The sequence below is a fragment of the Galeopterus variegatus genome, unplaced genomic scaffold (genome assembly GCF_000696425.1).
Source record: "Galeopterus variegatus unplaced genomic scaffold, G_variegatus-3.0.2 Scaffold1143, whole genome shotgun sequence".
Lineage (NCBI taxonomy): Eukaryota > Metazoa > Chordata > Mammalia > Dermoptera > Cynocephalidae > Galeopterus > Galeopterus variegatus.
The window spans coordinates 249,395-274,964 of NW_007727254.1; the positions used below are offsets into that span (position 1 = coordinate 249,395).

Consider the following 25,570-nt stretch of genomic DNA (forward strand, 5'->3'; position numbering starts at 1 on the left):
ATGGAAAAAAAAAAAAAAAAAAAAAAAAAAAAAATCTTTTCTAAATGACAGGTGCAAGACCACATGTCAGAGTTGTATTAATTTAACAATATTCTTATGCTCCACCTATCATCAGAGTTTGAATTTCAGATCAGGCTTTTGTAAAACAGCTATCTTTCTTCGATCATTGGTTACACATTATACTGTAGTTTAAAATGATGGCTGAGGTTATTACAATAAGCACTCCCGACCCTTCTCTACTACACAATGAGTGCTCCTGACCCTTCTCTACTACATAGTGAGTACTCCGGACCCTTCTCTACTATACAGTGAGTGCTCATAACCCTTCTCTACTATACAATGGTGCTTCCGACCCTTCTCTACTACACAGAGTGCTCTTAACCATTCTCTACTACACAATGTTGCTCCTGATCATTATGTACTACACAATCAGTGCTCTTGATGCTTCTCTGGGCAGACAACAGGGGTGCCTTTAATAGAGCACAGTGGTCATGTCTGATGTCACTGGGCTATAAGGAGCTATTTTCTTCCCTTCCCCCATATGCAAGAAAGATCTGCTATATCTGAAACCTCTAGAGAAACTGAAGTGTTGGTCATTTTTTGTGCTCTAAAATGCAGAGCTTTTGTATTATTTGACTGCTTCTATATGATTTGAGGTTCTACTGTTCACTGCCACTTCTATATTGTCTGATTTTTTTGCTGCATTTTACTTTTCTTGTCCCTTCTTTGTCATTTACACAAAGCTTCTCAGCATTTACGTACAAGAGGGTGAAAAGGGATTCATTACAGACATTGCCACTAAATCAGACAAAATGTTCTCTTGGAATTAAACAATTATAGCACAGAAGGTATTCTCTTGAACTTCCCTTGGCTACTAACATTTCCTGGATGCATTTTCCCTCAAGATAACCTTGTTTGGCCCACTTCTGGGTTTAGAACGGTTCTGGAGATTTGAGAAAGGTGGAAGGCTGGTCAGTCATCAGATGTCCAAAGTTCTCTTTTGGTCTACTACTTTGTGAGAGAAACTTCTTAAACGACTTAGCCAGGAAGACAACTAAGTTCAAGAACAGACCAATACTAAATAGAAATAAGTCCATGAAACCAAAACACAACCAAATTATCCCCTTAGAGATCTTAAGAAATATCACATTGAAGACAGAATCACTAGACTCACCGGTTGTCAGTGCTGTGAGCTGGGAAGTGTGGATAAAGGGCACAGAGAAGAGCAGCAATGGAAGAGTTTGAGGTGCTCAAAGAGTACCTGCAAAGCAAATTTGGTAGGGACAGATGTTACTAATTATATTGCACAGACATTCAAGGCATTCTTGAGAATCAGGAAACTGGGGCATACAGATGAGATGCCTTGATAAACAGAAGTGTGTCAATGGTGTGTACATTTCACTTTTCGGTTAAGTCCTTATGCCATTTCAAGACCATCTCCTATTTAAAACAGAAGCAACATCCCACAAATGTTAATCTCAACCCTTGAATTAATAAGCAAGGTTTTAATCTTTAATAGCACAGTAGTGAGGACGATGAATGCAATCTTAGAGATTATAAATATTGGAAGAGTTGTGGATCAAGTATGCCACCTTCCTCAGTTTTATATATGACTATTCTTTTAAAAATACAGGGTTTATTACTGGGTATCTTAAACATTTTTTTTCTGTTTCTATAAAGCATGAGTACTTAGAACGATGAACTAAATGAACAAGGCAAAAGTTATCATTAAAATGTTACAATAAATGTATAAACAACTATTCTTCCAAATATATATCTTTTTTCTTATCAATATTATAAACTTTTTATAAAGGCCATATTCTCTTAGTAAAGGATCTTTTGACATTTCCCTAATTTAAATTATTTTACCATTGCTCAAATTCAGCACAGCAAACAGGCAAATTAGCCTAAAGTTCTGTAGTTTTTCTTACAAATATTTTAAAATAAAGATGGTACAGGACATAACACAAAACCACTTTTGTAGATATTCAACATAAATATGCATATTTATTACACACACACATATACACATATACCCAAATCTCTGTCCGTATCTATTTTTAACAGAATATCAAATAAGAACTTAGCATTCATCACACTTACATAGTTAATGAATTAGGAAAAAGATTTCAAAATTTAAGCAAGAAAATACATCTATTTTGGCACGTGTATGGAACATAGGCCATTCTCCCTGTACCACTCTGATAAACCAAAATTCAAAGATAAAAGTTAAGATATTAATATGAGAAATTTGGAGATTAAATGTAATTGCATCACTATGCTATGATAAAAGTTTAAATGTTGTTACAGAGTACACATAACCATTTAAAAACTAAAAATCAGTATAAGAGCAATGGTAGAATGGGAGAAAATCTAGTCCATATGAAAAAAGAGCAAGTGGAGTCATACAGTGTGGAACGATGAAAGAAGCAATTGAAAAGAGTGAAATAAATGTAGGGGTTTATTTTAAAAGAAAAAAAATTTCAAAAATCATAAAATGGAGAAGAATCTTCATAGTAATATTTATTTAACCATTCTTAATTCCAGACAATTTAAGAAAGAACTCTACAAAACATTCAGGGAGGAAGTGCCCATTTTCTGATAATTACTTTTTATACTTCTGGAACAATGAGCTCTGATAGTTAGCTCAGTCTTGAAGAAGAGGGGAAAATAAGCTTACATGACTTACAGAAATCGTAATTAGCCAAGGTCACAGAGTTTTAAAAAAAGAAGGGATATAACATATACACACCTTGTTAGACTCAATACTGTAACAGATTTCAATTCTCATACTGGTGTACAGAATCAATGCAATTCCAATCAATATTTTATTAGGTTATTTAATATAGAAAATGACAAATTCCAACATTTATATAAAAATGCAAAGAGGCGAGAACAGAAAAACACATTTTTGAAGGGAAAAAACTACAATAATTATGGCAGTGTGGCATTGGTGCAAGTATAGAAAAATAAACTAATAGAACCTAATAGCTCAAAAATAAACACAGGTATTTGGACACTTAATTTAAATAATAAAAGTACTGCAGAACAATGGAGAAACGATAAACTTTTCAGTAGCAGCAGGGAAAAAAAACCATACAGGAACATACACAGAAAAATAAGTTCCAAGTAGATTTTAGATTGAAATGTCAAAGAAAAAGCTAAAAAAAACTTCTAGAAAATAAAAAAAGGAGAATGTCTCCATTTCATTAGGGTAAGAAAATCTTCGTAAGCCATAAAAAATATTAATAATTCTGTCATCAAAAGACACTACAGAGTGGAGAAGACAACTGCAACACACAAAACTGACCAAGGGCTCAAGATAAAGTTGAAGGAATCCTTTCAAATTAATACAAAGTTAAATCAATGTAGATTAGTGAACTTCACAGAAACAGAAAGTAGAATGGTGGGCAGCCTGGTGGCAGAGAGAAACAGGTAGTTGTTTACTGGGTACAGAGTGTAGGTTTTGTTTTTTTTTTTTCCTTTTTGTCTTTTTTACTGACCAATAACGGGATCGCAACCCTCGGTGTCGCGCCCGTACTGGGGACCGGCAACGGGATCGCAACCCTCGGTGTTGTGCCCGCACCGCGCTCAGCCAGTGAGCGGGAACCGGTCTCCACATGGGATCCGAACCCTCGGCAGGAGCGCCGCCACACTCCCAAGCGGCGCACTCTCCAGTGCGCCACCGGGCCGGCCCCAGAGTGTCGGTTTTGCAAGACAAAAAAGTTCTAGAGATTGGTTGCACAACAATCTGAATTTACTTAAAACTACTGAACAGAGCACTTAAAAACGGTTAAAATGATAAATTTTATGTGTATTTTATCACAAAAAAAAATTTAAATAAATATGACAAATAGGTAGCAAGGGACTTGCACATCACAAAAAAAGATTTGTGATTGATTATTAAAGATATAAAATGGTTGAACTTTCAGAAGGAGAGAACAAACCTAAGAATACTAGCGATGGGGGAAAGGGAGGGAGGCTGGGGAGTGACTGGTTGGATAAGGGGCATAAAGAGTAATTACGATTTGTAACAATGAATATGCTAACAAAAAAATTTAAAAAATTAATTCAATAGAAAGTAAAAGATATAAAATGGTGCTCAACATCATTATTCAGAGAAATTAAATCTACAATGAGATACTACTACATACCCACTAGACAGTAGGCTAAAATTTAAAAAACGGTAACAATAAGAATGGTTGACAAGAATCTGAAACAGCTAGAACCTCATACGCGGCTGATGGGTATATAAAATGGTACAACTCCTTTGGAGCACTGATGGTATTATCTCCTGAAGTTGAACATACACATGTACCCTATGACTCAATTCCACTCACAGATCTATATACAACAAAATCAAAGAAATGTACAAGAATGTCTATAACAGCATTATTCCTAATAGCCCCAAACTAGAAGCAACAAACATATCCATCAATAGCAGAGTAGATCGACAAACTGTGGTATGGTTATACAGTAGAATATAATACAGTGTTGAAACTTAAACTATTACTACATGCAACATGAATGAATCTCACAAACATAATGTTGAGCAAAAGAAGTAAGGTGCAAAAGCATAGTGTATGATTCCATTTAGATTTCAAAAACAGGCAAAACCAATCAAAGGCGTTAGACTAAACAGTGACTATCTCTGAGGAGAAGTAAGGTAATAGTGATTGGGAGGGGCATGGCAGGAGTAGAGATAAGTGTTCTGAGCTATTCTGTCTCTTGATCTACATGGTAACAAAGAGACTTTTATATGGTAGACAGTTCACTGACCTGTGCTCCAATGATTTGTACACTTTTGTGTACATGTATTTTTATTCAACACAGACTAAAAGCCAGAGCAGTCTTACAAAGGATGAGGTGGTCAGGAATGACAGATGCTGGAAAGAGAGCAAGAAAGCGGAAAACCAAGAAAATGTAGGATTTGGTGACCAATGTTGTTCATGACCTTTTTGAGGAAGCAGTTTAACAGAAGGGTAAACTCTTTCAACATTCAGGAACCAGAGGTGATACACTAAAGTACTAAGTACAGACTTCTCTGAGAAATGCAGTGATGCTAAGTATGTCAGAGAGGGGATGGTGATTCCACTGAGCAGGGCATAAAATGATGGTTAAAACTATAAAGAAGCCTTTAAAGTGTAATAATGCCCCTAGATAAGCTAAAAGAATTTAATATTCTCGTGTACCTTTGAAATCAAAATAAGTTACCCGTAGCTCTCACTCATGAGATGTTTTCATTGAGAAAAGAAGAAAAAAATACTCACTTACCTTCCTCCTCCCAAAAATAGAAGTCCAAGGGCCATGTGGTGAGCTAAGTGAAAACCATAGTTCATTTCACCACCTGTTTTCATGTGCAAGAAGCGACAAAGCTGCAAAACCTTTAAGTTCCCAGAGCCAGCCATTACCATAGCAAGAGACAGCAGCACCACACTCAGGCAAGTTTCTAGGTTGTAAGGACCTGTCTGAATATGCAAAAAGATGACATCACTATAACTGTTATGTTACATTTCTTTATTATCACAAGTTAGCCATCAGTAGAAGACTACGAATGTTTGTGACTCAAAAAATCTGTAAAACAAATATTTTCCCTGGTTCTGAAATAAAAGTTCAATGAAGAAAATTTAAAAAATAAATTTACCAAGAAGGAAATAACAATTACTTGGAATCACACCACCCAAAGAGAACCAGTACTAATATTCTGGGGTTTTTTTCTCTGAATCTTTTCCTGTACCTATATGTATTTTTTTCAAATTAAATTGAGATATTACTATATACAATACTTTTTACCTTTTAAATAATTTATTATAAGCAATCTTCACTTGCATAATGTTCTTATACAACATGACTTTGATAGCCCCAATGTATATGAATGTACGGATATACCATAATCAAATTTAACACTGTTAGACTCTTTTTCTTTTTTTGGTTTTGGCAGCTGGCCGGTAAGGGGATCTGAACCTTTGACCTTGTTTGTTATCAGCAACATGCTCTAACCAAGTGAGCAAGCCCTACTTTAGACTTTTTGGTGTCTCTAATTTTACCCTATTACAAATAATGTTGAATAAATCTGTGTGGTCTTTACCAGGAAATAAAATTTTCCAGTCTTCCTGTCATCACAGCAGCAATGCCTCAAAAACAACAGAACCTTTACTAAGTACTAATTTTTTTTAAAAGGAAATCCCCTATATTCAGTACTGAGACAGAATTACACAAGGGATGACAATCCATGAACATTATGGCCTTTCTTATTTATTCTATTGTCACAAGAATTAGATACCTGGACATCCTTCAAGAGTAACCATATTCTCATCTAATTAATATCCCAGAACAAGAAGTTGAGCCAATGCTCAAAATCTCCCACTCTAAAGTTAAACAAACAGCAGAAATACTCATATTTGAGCAAATGGAGTATCTGTGAATTTTCTTTGAGTTTAATTTTATTTCCAAGAAGAATCATAAAAAGACTTACTACAGAAGCATTAGGTGCAGACAAATAAGTCATAAAATCTTTTGCAAATTTATGCTGTAAAAACAAAAGAAAAAAATCCAAAGTTAAAAGAAGCATCTTAAGGCTTTGTGAAAAAAGAAAACAAAGCAGAATAAACTAAGATACTTCTTACCAAACAGTTAAATGCTGATAAGTTTTCTGAGCCAGCAAATCGAAAACCCAGAGACAAACAGGCTCCTGCAATTATATAGACATGTGCTTGCCTGAAACAGATTACAAGAAAGTTAATACTGTCATATTTTGCTTTAAAATTCATTATTATCTATTTATTATCTTAGGATAAAAATAATAAACATTCCTATACTCTAAACTAGTTTATATACTTCTGGGAATGCTCAAGTATGTCCCTATTCAATCAGCAGATTTCTGTGTATTTTTTTTCCAGCAGGAACACTATGTAATTCTTACTGATGAAGTGGGCCTCTTGCCTGTACTGTTTCACATGCAGCAAAAAAAGATAATTTTTAAAAATTGTTGTCAATTTTGGGCCGGCCCCATGGCTCATTCGGGAGAGTGTGGCACTGGTAGCGCCGAGGCCGCAGGTTCGGATCCTATATAGGGACGGCCAGTGTGCTCACTGGCTGAGCATGATGTGGACCACACCATGCCAAGGGTTGTGATCCCCTTACCGGTCGGGGGGGAAGAAAAAAAAAGAAAAATCATTGTCAATTTTTTTTAAATTGAAAGGATAAAAGAATACATACAAGTTAAATCTCCAATACCATTTTTTTGAGGGCAAAAGCTCTATACTTCAGAGAGCTTCAAAAAAAAACCCCAACCTTGTGAACGCATGCTAAACAATGGTTAGAAAAATGGGGAATTGAGAATAATTCAAATCAGGGACAATATTACTACTACACAGTATATTTCAATTTATTTATCTGACAGATGCTAGGAGAGCTAATTTGTATTATACATTATATTACTTACGATAAAGTTTCCAAATTCAAATCCTCTGAGCAAGGCAATTCAATTTCACTAAGAGAGATACTATTTTCTCTTATAATCTGTCAAGAGAGAAAGCAAGAATACTTGGACATCAATGTTCTAGTTACAAATACTTATTTACTTATTTTTTACTGAAACATAATTGTACATATCTGTGGGGTACAGCATTGAATATCAATACCTGTGTGCAATATGTGATGCTCAAATCAGGATAATTAGTATATTCAACATTACACAATGTAATCATTTTTTGTGGCCCTTTGCCAGTTTCTTGCTAGTCCCCCCCTCCTTGCCTCTGGTGGCCTCAGTTGTTCTCTCCTTTTGAAAATTCAACAAATTATCGTGATTCTAGTTACAAATATTTAATAATTTGAAGAATAACAAAACTACTCATCATGCCCATATTTACTTAAAGTAAGCTTTACCAAACTATTTCATTCAAAGGCCTATATTTCAATCACACTGAATGCAATCAAATTTCAAATCTCAGATGGGCTAAATTAAAACAATAACTGAATAGGGGTGAAAGAATATAAACAGGAGGACTTAAGTACAAGGGTACTCCAAAAAGTTCATGGAAAAATGGAATTAGAAGATAATATGGGAGCTGGCCAGTTAGCTCAGTTGGTTAAGAGTGCAGTGTTATAACACCAAGGTCAAAGGTTCAGATCCCCATACCAGCCAGCCACTCCCCCCTCAAAAAAAAGATAATATGAATCTTCCCATGAACATTTTGAAGACCCTTCATATATTCTGAATCAATAACAGAGTAATCAAATTTCACACCAGTCCGCCAAAAAGCAAAGATGATGGCTGTAGAATTAGCGCAGTGGTAAGAGGAAGAAGTGAGGAAAGAAGAAAAAGGCAATTAGAGAGAACTCTAATCACAGATATATACTTCTTCGTAGCATTAAGCCTACCTACCTACCAGAGGTAAGGTTAGTCAGTAGGCTAATTACCCAAACTAAACTAAGCTGTCAATATATTAAACCTGTAACTATTGTTTAGAAAGATATCTTTTCTTTCTTTTTACTGTAGGTAGTTAATAATTTATCAAAAAACATACACAGAGCTTTAACAACCAAGAACAGATCTGATCTTTTTCTCTTAAAAAATAAAAATAAAAAAGAAAAAGCTATGTATTTTATAAGCACACGAATGCAAGTACACAGAACAGAAGTGAAACACTGAAGATTTATTTTTTTAATTCTTTTTAGAAGTTTGCACGGGAAAGTAACATTTCAGGATGCTCTCTCTAAAAAAGCAATACATATTCAGAATCACTTATAATACTGTCTTCTCACGTACAAAAAACCAACAAATCAAAAACTTGAAATGCCTTTTTTCTTTCATAATTTTAATGAGGCAAGCAATTATATTAGCTGTGCAATACAGGCTGATAACTACTTCCATCTTCCTTCCTCTCCAGTCTTTAATTTTGAATATTATTTTACTCAGAAACTGAGTGACATTCTGAAGAACTGATGTAACTCCAAAGTGAGTAATTTATATACACACGTATAAACTGATTATACATCCCTATACACTAACATGTTTCCCTATAACATCGTACAGAAATGAAATATTTCTACTTTGACAGCAGGCATTTCTAAGCTCCTTTGAGTCTTCGAAAGAGCATGTAAGCTGGAGCTTGAAGGCCTAGGTTCAAATCGCAGCAGGGCCACCTGCGAGCTCTGTAACCACAGGCAAGCTTCTTGACTGCTCTGTGCCTCATCTGTAAAATGAGCATAACAGAAGTTCCCACCCACCTTCTGGGTTTCTGTGAGAATTAAATGACTAAATCTACTCAAAGCTCTTCAAATTAATGCCTTGCACATATTAAGTCCTTTGTAAATGTTAGCTATTGTTATTGTTGTTGTCACTATTAGTAATCTGTACCACCCTTGGGCATAACACCACACTTGATCATTAACTATTTAAAAGCACTGCTAAGAACTTCAGTTGTAAATAACTGTGGGGGGAAAACCCTCTTGAATCTGGTCCTTGTCATCTTTCTATGGTCTTCTAAAGTTCAAAAAAATCAAAACATAAGGAGTAATAAAAGGGAGAAATGTAATCACTTAAGAGTAGGTTAAGGCACATAGGAAATGAGTAAGAAAAGACTACCAAACTCCTCTGTCTTACACAGGTTCCAATGCAAAAATCTCAAGATCTGAAAGGGAGAAATGTAATCACTTAAGAGTAGGTTAAGGCACATAGGAAATGACTAAGAAAAGACTACCAAACTCCTCTGTCTTACACAGGTTCCAATGCAAAAATCTCAAGATCTGAAGTCCTGATAGCTAGGTTTCAGTTTTACTCTACCTCTTACTACCTGGGTAGTTTTGGACTAATCTGTCCTCTTTCCACGTAACGGTGATGCATTAAGCTATAGGTACTGCATACTAGTTGCTAGGAACAAAAGATAGAAAAGACCCAGTAGCTGACTTTGACGAGTTAACAGTCTAGTAGAGGCACAGACATACAGATAATCAAAAACAGCTGTTCCTACCCATACAGTGGGGGCAATACTTGAACCACTTTTAGCACAACACTGAGTGAGAGTAATATAAGGTTGTACAGCTTTTTATGAAGGAAAAAGTGTTATGAAGATGCTAATTGTTATTTTACACATGCCTTAAGTTCAAACAAATAAGCAGTTTAGAAAGTGACCTTTATAAATTCCTCCTTTGAATGCCATGTTGCTCACTGCATGGGGGCCAACTACAGAATTAACGAAATGAGTGGGTGAGAAAATGTAGAAAAGTGAAGGGAAGTATCATGACTAGAACTGTGAACTTGTTATATATGTCCTATTTGTGGTTTCTCTGATGTAATAAAGACCAAATTTAACATTATTAAGTCTGAAGTAAAAAAAAAAAAATGTCAGAGAGATAACTCTATATAAAAGTCCAAGAAGGTCCATATTTTCACAAAAGTTGAAAAGTGAACTCTGACATTAATTTACAGTCTTTTGGAATACAGTTATGTGTACATGTTTAATCTCACTAGTAAATTTAGTAAACTAAAGTTTGAGAGCAGCCTACATGTCAGATGCACCTTTAATATATTATAGGATTAAGCACAATGTCCTGCATTTTCAGAAGATCAACAAGTATGCATTGAATGAAGGAATGGTAGAAAAAAGTATAATTTCATCCAACAATATACATTTTAAAGGGCACTTTCGGAAAAACTGATATCTTTGCCATCTGAATGTGCTAGGAGTTAAAATTTTGGTGACACTGAGTAAGTTAATTAAAACAACGCTGCCTCATCTGTTTCACATCAGTAATAGAAATTATAAAAAAGGAAAAATGCAAATTTTACAACTAAAAAGTACAATGAATTAAAATTCACTTCATGGACTTACTAGGAAAATGGAAATGCCTGAAGAGTCTGTGAACATAAAGATAGAACAATCGAAATTACACAACCTATGGAAAAGACAAAAAAAGAGGATAAAAGAAAAAAAAGAGTCTTTGGGAGCTCTAGGACAATTTCAAAAGGTTATAGATCATTGGAGTCCAAAAAAGAGAAAATAGAATGAGACAGAAAAAAACGTTTAAAGATATAATTTCTGAAATTCCCCCAAATTTAATCAAAGACATAAATTTACATTCAAAAATCTTCATGAGGATTAATACAAAAAAAATGAAAACTAAACACATCACAGTCAACTGCTGAAAACCTTATGTAAAGAGGAAATATTAAAATCAGCTAAAGAATTTAATGGCATATTACATACAAGTAAAAAAATAATTAGAAAATCCAATCTCATCAGAAACAACATCAGACAAAAGACACTGGAACATCTGTAATGTGCTTAATACAAACAAAAAAGCAAAAATTAACAGTCTTGTGCAGAAAGGAGCTCATACAGCAGGCAGGCCGGAGAATGCTATCCTTAGAAATGCCTGTTTGCAAGGTTGACTCTTGGCTGGCATCTGGGAACTTGAATGGCAAACAGTTCCATACACTCACAAAATTTTCCCTAAATGATAAGCGTAGTTCACTGTGTCTAAACTGTTTGTACAAACTATGTGGTTTAGGCTAACACACACTGTCCTGACAGTCTGCAATTTTGGTAAGTGCAAGGAAGGGGGTCCCTACATGTCAGCTCCCAATAAAAATCTTGGGCGCTGAGTCTCTAATAAACTTCCCTGAGAGATAATCCCTACCTCATATCATACACAAAATTACTTTGAGATGAACTACGCAACTATACATATAATCTAAAACTTCGGAGCATTTAGAGAAAAGTACAGAACATTATCTTCATGACTTGGGGTTAGGCAAATGTTTTTTTCATAGGACACAGAGAACAATAACCATGAAAGAAAAAAAAACTGACAAATTAGACATTATTAAAAATTTCAGATCATCTGCTCATCAAGAAAATGAATAGGTAAGCCACAGACAGAAAGGAATAGTTGCAAAACATGTATAACAAAGGCATTTCTAGAATATATTAAAAAACTCTAGGAACTCAGTAATAAAAAGATAAATAATACAAATTTTTAAGCAGGCAAAGGACTTTGATACTTCATAAAAAAAGATACTACATGGAGGACCAATAAGCTAAAGAAAAGGTTATCAACATCATTAGCCAGCAGAAAAGTACAAATTGAAACCATAATGAGATATCGTTACTTACTTATCACCAGTGCTAAAACTTAAAAAACTACCACCACCAAAATTGACAAGATATGCAGCAGCAAGCAATCTCAAACACTGTCAAAGTGTAAAATGGTACAACCCCAAAAAGGTTTATTGGTTCTTATAAGACTAAACATACCATCTACCCTATGCCTCAGTAATTCCAATCCTAAGTATTTACTCAAGAAAAATTAAAACATAAGTCTACAAAATATTTGTATAAAAATTTTCATGGTAGCTTGATTCATGATGGACAAAAGCTGAAACCTGCCCAGGTATACAACAAAAGAGAATGAAAAAATAAACTGATAGATATTCAATATAATGTAATACTAGTACTAATAAAAAGAATGAACTACTGATACACTCAATAATATCTCAAAATCATGCTGAGTGAAAGAAATCTTAAACAAAAAGGTATATACTGTACGTGATTCCATTAATATAAAGGTCTACATCAGGAAAATCAATATATTTAGAGGAAAAGACAGAATATCGATGGCCTTGGTGTGGTGGGGAGGAGAGTACGTAGCCTGAGTGGGAAGGTAGGAACAGAGGTTGTTTCCATGGCATAAGCATTAGTCAAAATTTATCAAATAGTATTCTTAAGATTTGTGCACTTCATGGTATATAAATTTTTATCCTTAAAGAAAAAAAAAAAGGAAATAAATTCTGAATTCTAGTTAATGATATGCATGCTGAAATATTAGGAAGAAGTGTATTACTACTATCTGCAACTATGAAATTCATCAAATAAGATGGATTAGAGAAATAAGTGGATATGTGATTAAACAAGTTTATATAGTAAAATATTAATTGTAAAGTCTACTGGTGACATATTACTTCTTTCAACCTTTCTTTGGTTTGAGATTTTTCTTATGAAAACATTGGGGGAAACAAATAATCTCATATTATCAACGGTAAATAGATTTATTTTCCAAATGAAAATGAACTGAGACCACTAGACACGAACAGCTGACTAAGAGCAATGGTTAGTTACAATATTTGATTTTGAGTTTTTCCAAGGGTCTGCTTATTTTTAACTAATATACTTGACTTACTGAATAAATATGCTATAAAGTAATTGTTTTAATTTACAAGTTATTATATGAGAGATCTAAAATCACACAAAGTAAAATAGCGTCTTAGATAAATGTATACTTAATTAGGATAAAAATGTCAAAAATACTTTTTGGAATACCTTCAGTATATTTAATTTCTAAAAACTACAATTTCTAGGGATCTGAGGCCAAATGGGAAGGCTGTGGTCTAGTCAGTACACAATCTTAAAATGAAAGTTCCTATGTCTTCAAGAGATACCCTAATAATCAATATTGGCTTCATAAGAAATAATATTTTATAGGATTTTGAAAAATCCCACAAGAAATCATAATTTTATGCTATTAAAGAATAATATTTATTATATGTACTTACTTGAGGAACATTGCTGTCAACCCACTTGGAATTTGGTAAAATATCATCCCATAAAATTAGGCATCGAGCAAGTGTCTTTAAAAATGCAATACAGATAAAATTAATTACAGCAGGCAAATTTTATAGCTTTTGTAACAATGATAATATTAAATACATCAGTTTAAGAATCAGTTCCCAGCAGATGACAATTTTAAGTACAGCTGACCCTTGAACAACATGGGTCCACATATATGTGGAATTTTTTCCAACTAATCGCAAACGGAAAATAGAGTATTCGTGGAATGCAGAATCTGCATATAGGGAGGGCCAACTTTTCATATACACAGGTTCTGTAGGGCCAACTACGGGACCTGAGTATCTGTGGTTTCTGCTATACTCAGAAGTCCTGGAACCAATCCCTTGCATATAGCAAGGGACGACTACCAACCTAAGCTACTCATTAAAATAAACTAAAGATTTATACTTTAACAAAGAAAACTATAATTGAGTTGATCACCACTGAAGTTTATAGGGGATAGAGGACTTTTTAAAACTTGCACTATAAAAGAAAAATCACAAAGGCAAGAACCAGAGCTCTGTAGACAGGTTTCCATGTGCTAACTTTAAACACTAAACAAAAGAACAGAAGGAAAATGTAAGGCAATTATGTCCAGCAGTTATTGTTTTTAAATATGACCTTAAGAGTATTATTACGCCCTTCATAGAAATCAAAAAATGTAATATAAAGAAATAATAAATTCCTAGTCACTTGTTGCTTTATAAGGAAGTTCTGAATTATAATATAAGAAGTTGAAATGTCACTCCAAGTATTATGTATCAGTGTGGTTACCTTTCCTAGAATTACTAAAGTTGTATTCGGAAAATTTCAAAAGAACAGATTAAAAGTAGAAGTAAAAGCCTCTCTTGTAAAGACATTTATATTTGCAAGCTAAATTTGAGAACCACAAATAGACTCCTTATGTTAACAGAAATGAAAAATGACAAAGCACCATACCCTAAGCAAGAGAAATTCTGGTTTCACAAAGTCCAGCAAATACATGGTATCAGGAGCTCGGAGCCAATCTGCAATGGATCTGTTGGTGGAGATAACAGTAAAGGTTAAGTAGAAGGCAAGATAGTCAAGAATCTCAAGACACATTTCAAAACTTTTCTCCCCACTCCACCACTGCTTCATTCTTTTTCCCATAATACTTTATACCCTTTAACATAATATTCATTATGTACCTATGTATGTGTTACTATAATATAAGCTCCGTAAGGGCAGATATTTTTAGTTTTGTTTCGTTCACTAAAATATCCCCAGTACCAAGAAAGCACTGACATACAAATTCATCCAAATAGAAGAATAAATGTCTATTTTTAACAACTTTGTTAATTCTGCACACATTCGGTTTTTCTAAGGGGAAGAATTTAGAACACTGAAAAGTTTATTGAATGTTAGAATATTTTTTAAATTAAAGAACTTAAAACATGGTATAACATCTCCTACCCAACTTATTCTTCTTCTATGCAAAGTGTAAGAGTAAATGCCAAAGGTCTACTTTCAAGTGTCAGCACTAATTCTAGGGAGTTGGGAAAGTAGAAGTTTTGGTCATTAGGAAAGCTCTTCAACTAAACAGAAACCATTTCTATAAATGGTAACCAAGAACAGAATAATGCTAAGTATGTCTGGCTTAACCAGTCCTCACAACAATATGCAAAATTAATAAAAAAGGAACTTGGATGCCAGTGACAATTTTCTACTGTCCAATAGCATTAAAATAGCAAAATGTATTATTTCTAGATAAAATCTGTATAATATAGTATTTGAGAGAATGAAAATCAGGTTGATATAACAGGGTAAATAAACACATATGATAACTTGATTTTATTACTGAAGTCAGAAAGGATGTTGTACTGTCATGGCAAGGGGTAGGAGGATAAAAATACCTGTTATTGGTTTTTAAGTAGATCATAGCCAAAGCCAGAGTAGCACCTGGACAAGTAACATCCACATTTATGGTATCTCCTTCCTATTGAAAAAAAAGTTGATTCACGTAAAAGAGTTCTGAATTATTATAAAATTCTTCTGAATACTATCCTATGGTTATAATTAATGTATTTTAAATTGTTGATATGAAACTTATTTTCAAATTAACTTCTTAGCTTCCAGAATTTTGATCTGTTATTTTGATTTGGACTTACTTTGATTTGATAACTTGGAGATTTATGCTTCTCCCTATGCATTCCTGCTTGAAAGCGCCTATGACCTCCAACCATGTACTGATAAAGCTGCTCAGGTACATTGAGATCAGACATACCTATCAAATTACTGCCATGCTAGAAAATAAAATAACAGACATGTGAACAGAAATCTTATGGAAGAAGACCCATGACAAATACAAGAATGAACTAACTTCAAAGCAGGGTATTTTGGTTTCTGGCTTGCTATTTTTCCAATTAAAATAAAGACCACACATGAGTTACTACTCAAACTATTAACAATAATTCTCATAAAAATTATAATACATGTAGGTTCAAGTTTAAGTACTTTCATTTCATAAAACACATGAAGGATTCAAAATAGGTAATTACACTAAACAATAAATGAAAATATTAGCTATGTCATTGAAACCTGAACTATGAAAATCTGAATACTTCATTGTGCCTATGAGCTTTTCCAGCAATATTAACTATAATTATTATAATAATAATTTATTGAATGCATGCTCTGTACCAGGCACTATTCTGTGTGTTTACCGTGAATTAACTTACTTATTTCAATATTCCCATCAAATAGCTACTAGTAAGAACCCTATATTATAAAAATGGACAGTGAGGCAAAGATGAATTAAGCCCAGGGTTACCTAGCTAGTAAACAGCAGGGTTAGACATAAAACAAAGCAATTTGGCTCAACAGTTCATGGAGCTTCTTAACCAATAGACAATAATGTAGTTAAACAACTAGACTTCACTAGTCAGGACCAGAATTCAGGTCCCAATTCCCAGTGTGATGCTTTTCCATTGTATCACCTCCTCCTGTGCCAAATGTGAAGTTAAAACCCCAACAGATGGTCAAACACAAGGTGGATTTTCTGAATGCTCATAAGAAAAAACTTTTTCCATTGTAATTTCTTTATATCGTTTGGCTTGACCATAACACCGTATTGGTGATTCTTCAAGAGAATCACATTCCAGGTGAAACAATCATTTAATGAAATGCTTCTGGTAATTCTGTGCATGTATCTTGGAAAGAGAATATGGGTCAACCTGATAATGGATTTTGCCACAAAGCAAATGTTATTATTGTATCGTTCTGTGATACATAGTGAACACTGGAGTGGCAAAAGAGGTTAGGATTTATTTTTGGCAACTACTGCAGACTAAGTTTCCCCATCACACACATTTTCACTATCTTCTTTTTTCATCAAGTGGGCTGTCACTTCTTCATCTTATGTCTTAAACACTTTTCAAGAAACTTCATTCCCTTAGTTCATTCATGAATACTTATATCCAAGCCAAGGTGAAGGAAATCTTAAAGCCCCACTCTTCACTACAATTTCTTTCCATTCACAAATCTAGTACTTTGAAAAATATCCAAAAAGAAGAAAGAGCTGGGAATCAGGCTAAGTTACAGTAAAGCAGTGGTATTCAGAGTTAAGTGTCAAGGTTATTCATCTCAACATGCAGATATTGTAACTAAAGCATAGTGAGGCGCATATTACGCTCACCCCCAAGCAAACCATGCCCAGGGCCAAGCCAGCGGCTAAAGAGTATGACTCTCTGTCAGTGCAGTATTCCATTTCAGGACCAGGGGGCCGTCCTGTAAAAAAGAAAACAACACAGCTCAAGCTAGCCTCTTTAAATCCCAACTCACAAATTTTAAAGTGTTAACTTCCTAGTAAGGTGCATAAGAGATACGGACTCAATATAACTCAACTCAGAAAGTTATAATACTATCACAAATGGTGTCCACAACTATCAGTTTACTACCAAAAAAGCCCCAAAATGGTTCTTTTTATTTGCCTATTTAAGCCTCTATAAGCAATGACGTTTGAATACTGTGAAATCTTGATTTTACCAAAAGAACTACTACCAAGTAGACAAATTTTTAAGAGAAGAGTACTCAAAAAAAGTTTTAATTTTTAATCTCTTGCATTTTTTGTTTTGTTATTTTCAAATCCGTTCATTAGATATGGTGAAACACATTCAAATATTGATAAAATAGGAAAAACACTATGTTTTTAAGGTGTTAAATTTTGTTTTCAGACATTTATTTGGATTGTGTATAATAATGAACTCTACTATAGTAGAATTTCGGTGTATTAATCCTAAATTTAGCTAAATGTAAAATTCATAATTTTAAAGAGCACCCCATAACTCTAACTCTACCCTTTAGGGAAACAAAATGCATTACATATAAAGACCCTTCCCTCCAAAAAAAAACTTCACAATCCTGAAATTTTATCCCCAGAAAAAAAATGCAATTAAAAAAACAAAAATTATGCAAAGGTAATCAGTGCAATGTTTACGCATAATAGGAAAGAATTTTAAAAAACCTAAAAAGTCGTAAAAATTTTAAAAAATAGGCATTTTACAAAATATCAATGAGATATTTCACATTTATAAAATTAATTTAAAAAACCATTTATGACAATGATACATAAAAAGGGCAGAATAAAAACAGTATGTACACTGTGACAGTAATTATATAAAAGAGCAAATACACAGGAATCAAAGATGAAATCCTCTGTACACAATATGAAAGAGGTATGCTATGGCTCTGAAATTGTGTGATGACATCATTAGATATTATTATGATTAGCAAAAGAATGTTAAATTGCTCTGTAGATGAATAAGCTTTAAATAACCAATGTTAAGAATCTTCTAAATAAGTGTTTTACAGATCAACAACTTAAGCTATTATATATTTTGGTTAATAGGAACATTTGAGCTTTGTGAATAATTTATCATTACAGTAAACTAAAATTATCAGTCCCAATCTTCACCTCCCTACAATGGTAGTATACATCCATATCCCTGACAATGCCTCATAGTGAACATGGCTAAGTGACTGACTTTGCCCGGGGATCTTAGCTGACATCACGTAAGCAAAGGCCCGAAGTGCGCTTCCATTATTTGGTTCTCTCTCTTATGCATCTGTTATCACGTCTGGGTCCCAGAATAAGGCATGTGAGGCAAAACCAGAGCAGCCAACCCACAGATCTACAGCCTGAAGCAGAACTGCTCAGGCCCATTTTGTGGGTGTTTGTTATGTAGAATTTCTGTGCCAAGAGCTAACTGATGCAATCATACTAAAAAATAACATATCTTCAATAATATATTCTGAAATACATGTAGAAAGGATCCTGAACAGGTAAGAACAGGATATATAAGTATGTATCTGAATTGCTGAGCATACTAATAATGCCAACAGCATTTCCATTGTTAGGAAAAAATGGTAACACATCACAGATTTCCAAAGAATTTGGACTCAAAGAAAAACAGAAAATGTTAACTGAAGTGAGTATGTGTGCCTCACCATTTCCAGATTCATCACCAACATACCCACCAGCATGTAAAGAAAGTGGGACTCAATCACTTCCATTCTATTGGAAGTGCTGTTACAGTCCAATAGAATGAACACTGTGATATTAGGAACCAAAACAATCAACTTTTAGTTTAAGTGCAGGCCATTGTTAGACACTGTCTGGTAAAGACACAGCAGGATAAACAGCATGCTCATATGTAATTAAGTCCATTGGTACCTCATTAAATGTAGCCACTGGAACTCAGTAACGGGCTGGTCAAATAAATATACAGGCTAATAACCTATACAGTAACACTAGTCTTGGAAAACACTACTTGTAATTTTTTTTATTTTTATTTGTAAGCATATGGGCTCACAAAGGCTACTATTGTTTTTCCTTAATTTTTGTAATTACCATTTTTACTAGGGTTCACGTGGGTAGCAAATGTATGCCTATAAGATGCAGCACTATTAATCCCATACCTATTTCTGCCAACAGAACTTCTGCAGTATGTCTGTGAGCTGTCCCTTGATATACAAGACCAATGCCAACTACTGCAGCCACTTGGACATTGTGAGGAACATCAAGCTCTGTGGACGTTGGGGGTAAGAGAGCAGGAATGTGAATGCTAAGAAGCCGAGTGATTGACATATCCATGGTGCCTAGTTTTGCAGCAGAAACACCAAGTAGCAATCCAATGCTGGTCATTTCATGGCCCTAAGACAGAAAATAGAATGAAACTTCAGAATCACTACCAATATAAATATGCAATTTTAAATAAAATATTGTCTGCCAATTTCAATGTGATAGGCATGGTGAGAGACACCAAGAATAAAGTGGTAAACTAAACAGACATGGTCCTTGTTCTCATGGAGTTAGTGCCCTAATAATAATTTTTTTAAAAGTATTAAATTAAAAATACACAAATACACTATTAAAAAGCAGTATAATGAGAAAAGTACAAAGCATTACTTTAAACTATTTAGAGTATTTTAAAGGAGCTTAATTTAGATTAGGAGGGACTGGAGGATTATTAGGAAAGGAATCTCTAAAGAGCATTTTATAAAGAAATTATAATAAGACCTGAAGGATGAGTACAAATTATCTAGGAAAAAGAGGCAGGAAGCAAAGCACTCAAGTTTAGAAGATAAAGAAAAATGTTTTCTAGTGATAAAATAGCATATAAATGGCTCTGAGGTAATTCATAAATAAATATCACATTAATGGTTAACTGACCACCAGGTTACCAATAACAGTCTTTTCAAAAAACAGTGCTGTGACTACTGGAGGCCACATGCAAAAGAATGAAGTTGGGTCCATTCCTTATATCATAAACAAAATTAACTTAAAATGGATCACAGACTTAAATGTAAGAGTTAAACTATAAAACTCTTAGAAGAAAACAAATGTAAAATCTTGTTGACTTTGGACTAGACAATGACTTCTTACATAACAAAAGCACAGCAACCAAAGGAAAAAACAGATAAATTGAACATCACTTAAATTAAAAACTTTTGTGCTTCAAATGACACCATCAGAAAATGAAAGGACAACCCACAGAATGGAAGAAATTTTTTGCAAACCATGCATCTGTTAAAGGACTAGTACCCAGAGCACATAAACAACTGTTACAAACAACAAGAAAACTCAATTAAAAAATAAGCAAAAGATTTGAATAGACATTTCTGTAAAGAAAAACAAATGTCATATGAAAAGACGCTTTAACACTATCAGTATCAGGGAAATGCAAATCAAAACCACAGTGAGATACTACTTCATACCCACTAAGATGACTATTGTTGAAAGGACACACAATATAATGAGTGTTGGCAAGAATATAGAGAAATTGGAACCCTTGTATATTGTTGGTAGGATTATAAAATGGTGCAGCCACTATAGAAAACAGTTTGTCAGTTCCTCAAAAAGTTAAACAAAGAGCTACCATATGACCGAGCAATTCCACTCCTAAGTATGTACCCAAGAGAAATGAAAACCTACATCCACACAAAAACATTTATGCAAATGGTCACAGCAACATTATTCATAATAGCCAAGAAGTAGAAACAAGGGCTTCCTGTCAAGATGGCAGAACAGACGGTCCCCAGTGTCACTTTCCCACAAATCAAACAATTTACCACTATCAAGAAGCAACAACAGCCAAGCTGGGGCCGCTAGAGCTCAGGGGAAGAGGAGGCGAGATCTACAGAGTACATGAAGGCAGGAGAAGCCACTACGAGAGAAAGAAAGGATGACTCCTACCATTTTGAGCCCCAGCCGCTTTAAGGCTGGAGCTGGTGAGCAGATGGAGCAAGAGCTGGCAAAAGCCGCAGCTGTGCCTTTCCTATGAAGCTTCTTGGACACGGCAGGGGAAAGGAGAGCCTTGGTGGTTCCCAGGATAGCAAGACCACTAACCAGGTTCCTGTGGAACCACACAGGAGCAAGGAGCCACAGACAACAGAAAAAATGAACCACTCAGGGATATGGAAAATGTGGTATATCTACACAATGGAATTCTACTCTGCTATAAAAAAGAATGAAATACTACCATTCACAGCAACATGGATGGACTTAGAAAAAATTATATTAAGTGAAATAAGTCAGGCACAGAAAGAAATACCACATGTTCTCACTTATTTGTGGGAGCTGAAAATAAATAAATAAATACACAAATGGGGAGTGGGGTGGGGAAGAAGACATAACAATCACAATTCCTTGAACTTGTTAAGACAAATGAACAGACATGATGTTGATCGGGGGAGGGGGAAGAGGGACGGGGGAGGGAGGAATCGCCAAAGGGACACGAAAACCAACTACATTATATATTGATAAAATAAAATCAACAAAAATAAAAAAATTTTTTAAATCTAAAAAAAGGAACCACTCAGAGGCCAGTGATCATCGCAAGGGACTGGTGTATGTCCCATCCCATGGGAAGTGTGTGGAGTATATGCAGTGGTCACCAGGGAACACTGGGGCACAGCACAGACAGCTGATCTCCCCTCCAATCAGTGCAGGACCTCTTAGTGGAGACTGGTCAGGAATACAGAACTGCAGAGGGTTCAGTTTGCTGAAAAGACTCAGGCCCAGACAAGACTTTCCATGCAACCTGGGTACACCAGACCTCACAAGACCTGGAAGTACATACAAGGTCAACCATTAAAACCTGAGCTACACACAAAAAATTTTCCAGGGCATCAGCAGCAAAGCAGTAATTTAGCTCAACTACAAGGCTCAAGTGCTGGTTCCCACAGGAAGTTCCCCCATTTTAGAAGTAAGCAAAGGCCAACAAATTAGTTCCAGTGCAGAATTTAAGTGGTGGGAGCAGCAAATAACCCAACACAGAACTGAAAGTAAAAAACAAAATACCCCACAGACCAAAGACAAAGTTTGATATTAACTAGTAAAGGTCTAACACCACCAAAGAACATCTATAAAACCTAGAAGGACTGGAAGCCCCCTGGGTTCCCAAGCCTGGAACAGGGTAGGGCCAAAGGCCTTAGCCACACTGCCCTGTCATCCACAACCAGCCCAGTGATGACCACTGAGCTGCCACAGCAAGGACCCCAGGGCTCTGAGCCAGGGAGGTGGGGGTCCAAGGGCCTCAGCCATGATCCCCCAAAATCCGCAACCAGCCCAGCAATGATCACCAAGCTACCACAGGAAGTGCCCTGGGTCCAAGCCAGGGTGATGAGGGGCTGATGGCCTCAGCCACACCCCCCTGACATCTGCAATCAGCCCAGTGACAATAACCGAGTCGCTGCAGAAAACACCCTGGGTCCCAAGGCAGGGTGGTAGGGGACCAAGGGCTTCAGCCACACCTCCCCGACATCCGTAACCAGCTCAGCAACAACCACTGAGCTGCTGCAGGAAGCACCCCAGGCTCTCGAGCCAGGAAAGTGGGGGGCTGAGGGCTTCAGCCACACCATCCTGACATCTGCATCCAGCCCAGCGATGACCCGGCCACTGCTGGAAGCCCCCTGGTCTACCCAGCCAGAATGAAGGGGGGACCACAGGTCTCAATCATGCTCCCCCTCCTTCCCCTTCTTCCCACACTATTTTCCCTCCCCCTCCCCTTTCCCTTCTCTTTCTCCCCCTACCAACTGCTCTGCAACAACATATTAGAATAAGTCATGGAGCCAGGGGAAGCCAAACCCAGCCGCAACTAGGTAAGCTGCTGCCACCACCACCCCAGGGCCCCACTGGGTCCTGAGGCGTGCAGCCAAGGGAAGCCAAACCCTGCCGCAACCAGGTAAACAACACACCAAAAACACCACTTTCACACAGGTAGCCTTCTACAGTTACTGCAATTGCCATGGCTGCAGCAAAAGCAGCTAGTCTCTATAGCAGCAGTCACAGTCACTGTGCAGATGGGACACCAGACTCTCAACTTCATTGACACAAGGAGAGGAACCAGCAGAGACCAAAAAAAAAGAGTCCTCTCTCCCCACAAAGAACACTCCAGAATAACAGAAGAAGCATCTAATGTACACTAACAGAGGAAGATTTGATTACACCCGTCTCAGTACTGGACAGATCATCTAGGCAACAAACCAACAGAAGAACAGTTAATCTATCAGATGGAGAGAACGAATCTATGGTTATTAGAGGAAGGAGGGGTAGGAAGGAGAGACTGAAAAAGGCGCATAAAGAGTAAGTATGATTTATAACGATGAATATGCTAATAAAACATTTTTAAAATGTAAAAAAAATAGAAACAAGCCAAATGTTCACCAACTGATGAACAGATAAATAAAATATGGTATACTCATACAACGGAATATTTATTCAGCAATAAAAAGGAATGAGTGCTGATACATGCACAACATGGATAAATTCTGAAAACATCATGTTTAGTGAAAGAAGCTGGTCATAAAAGACTGGCTCATTTTAGCCATTTTAAAATATCACATATTGTATTATTCCAATTATAACGAAAGGTCCAGAATAGGCAAATCCAAAGGAACAGAAAGTAGATTAATAGTTTCCAGGGACGAGGGTGGCAGAGTGATGGCCAATGGGTACAAGGTTCCTTTACAGGGTGATAAAAATATTCTAAAATTAACAGTGGTGATGGATGCACAACTCTGTGAATACACTGAAAACCACTGAATCATATGACATATGAAATATATATATATATGTATGTGTGTGTATATATATATATATATATATATATGTATGTATGTATATATATGTATGTATACATATGTATTAAGCTTTTTTTAAAATGAATCATTATTTAGCTTTGAAAAAGAAGGAAATTCTGACACACGCTACAGTATGGGTGAGCATTGAAGAAATAAGGCTCTGAAATAGAAGAGTTTGGTTTGCCAGGGACCTAAAACAGCCAATCTATATGGTTGCAGTGTGGAGAGCAATGGGGAAGAGTGGTGCAAAGTAAGGCTAGAGAAGGGAATAGGATCACACAGACTCCTAGGATGTACATTAAGAGCAACAGCAGATCATTATAATGGTTTTGACTAGGGAAGTGACATACACTGATTTACATTTTAGAAATACTCTGTGTGCTGCGAGACTAATGAAGAAGGAAGAGCAAGTAGAGTAATTAGGAGCTACTGCAGTAGGCAAATGAGGCACAATGCAGGTGCTGGGAGCACAGGTTCTCACCTTGGTCAAGTAGTCATGGATATTGAGAGTAGCCAGCTTGGTAAGGTGCCCATTCAGACCCAGGGCCATGAGAAAGCCAGCATACTCATTGGCTAACTCAGCATGCTTGGGCTTATTGTAAACAATCCAAGCCGAGTCGATCTGGGAGGCAGGGGCTATCTTCAGGCCAGCAGCCACACCATTATGGAAGCTGGCCCAACTTGTCATGTTGGGAGGCACATCGATGTTTCCACTATTAAGGTCTACTGTTGTGTTCCGAGGAGGGGCCCGCCCTAGCCAGCCAAATGAAATTTAACATTGAGAAAATAAAAATTCACAGAACCATAATTATTAAATTTATATCCTTGAGAACAAGATTACTTTTTCTATATTCAAAACCCTTAACCCCATAATGCCTGGAATAATGTTAGGTCTCTATGAATACTATAAGATAACTGATTCCAATTTAGCTTTATACAGATCCAATTAGGATATTCACTGCTTTGAAATCTTTCTTTCAAATAGCAGTGAGCTTAATTAGAAATCAGAATGAACATTAACATCACAGTTAACCTATATGAATAATAAACTTCAACGTGATTGATGGTACTAATATTAATTTCAACTATTCCACCCCCCCCCCATTTTTCTCTGGACATTAAGGAAAAACGACATTTTAAAAAGAGATAAAGACCTTTACAAATCTGCTCAATCTCTAACTTTTATCTATGTATCTAGATATCTAATTATACTATTGTTAAAAATGCCAAATTGCATTCAGAGACAGCTATATAAAAAACATCCTTTTGGGCCAGCCCAGTGGCGCACTGGATAGTGCGCCGCTTGGGAAGCGCGGCGGCGCTCCCGCCCGAGGGTTCGGATCCCACATACAGACCGG

General features: G+C 35.8%; 1 protein-coding gene across 2 annotated transcripts in view; it reads right to left on the minus strand.

Annotated features, from left to right (window-relative positions):
- The window catches only part of ANAPC1 (anaphase promoting complex subunit 1), a 106,132-nt gene that overhangs the window by 23,369 nt on the left and 57,193 nt on the right, over window positions 1-25,570 (minus strand). For both annotated transcript variants that reach the window (XM_008575129.1, XM_008575130.1), the window contains 12 exons: window positions 24,694-24,965; window positions 19,548-19,782; window positions 17,266-17,357; window positions 15,740-15,874; window positions 15,485-15,567; window positions 14,550-14,628; window positions 13,556-13,630; window positions 7,445-7,521; window positions 6,627-6,717; window positions 6,476-6,529; window positions 5,275-5,468; window positions 1,175-1,261 (listed from right to left, as the gene is read on the minus strand). In XM_008575129.1, the coding sequence (XP_008573351.1) occupies window positions 1,175-1,261; window positions 5,275-5,468; window positions 6,476-6,529; window positions 6,627-6,717; window positions 7,445-7,521; window positions 13,556-13,630; window positions 14,550-14,628; window positions 15,485-15,567; window positions 15,740-15,874; window positions 17,266-17,357; window positions 19,548-19,782; window positions 24,694-24,965 (1,474 nt within the window). The remainder of the gene's footprint in view (window positions 1-1,174; window positions 1,262-5,274; window positions 5,469-6,475; window positions 6,530-6,626; window positions 6,718-7,444; window positions 7,522-13,555; window positions 13,631-14,549; window positions 14,629-15,484; window positions 15,568-15,739; window positions 15,875-17,265; window positions 17,358-19,547; window positions 19,783-24,693; window positions 24,966-25,570) is intronic.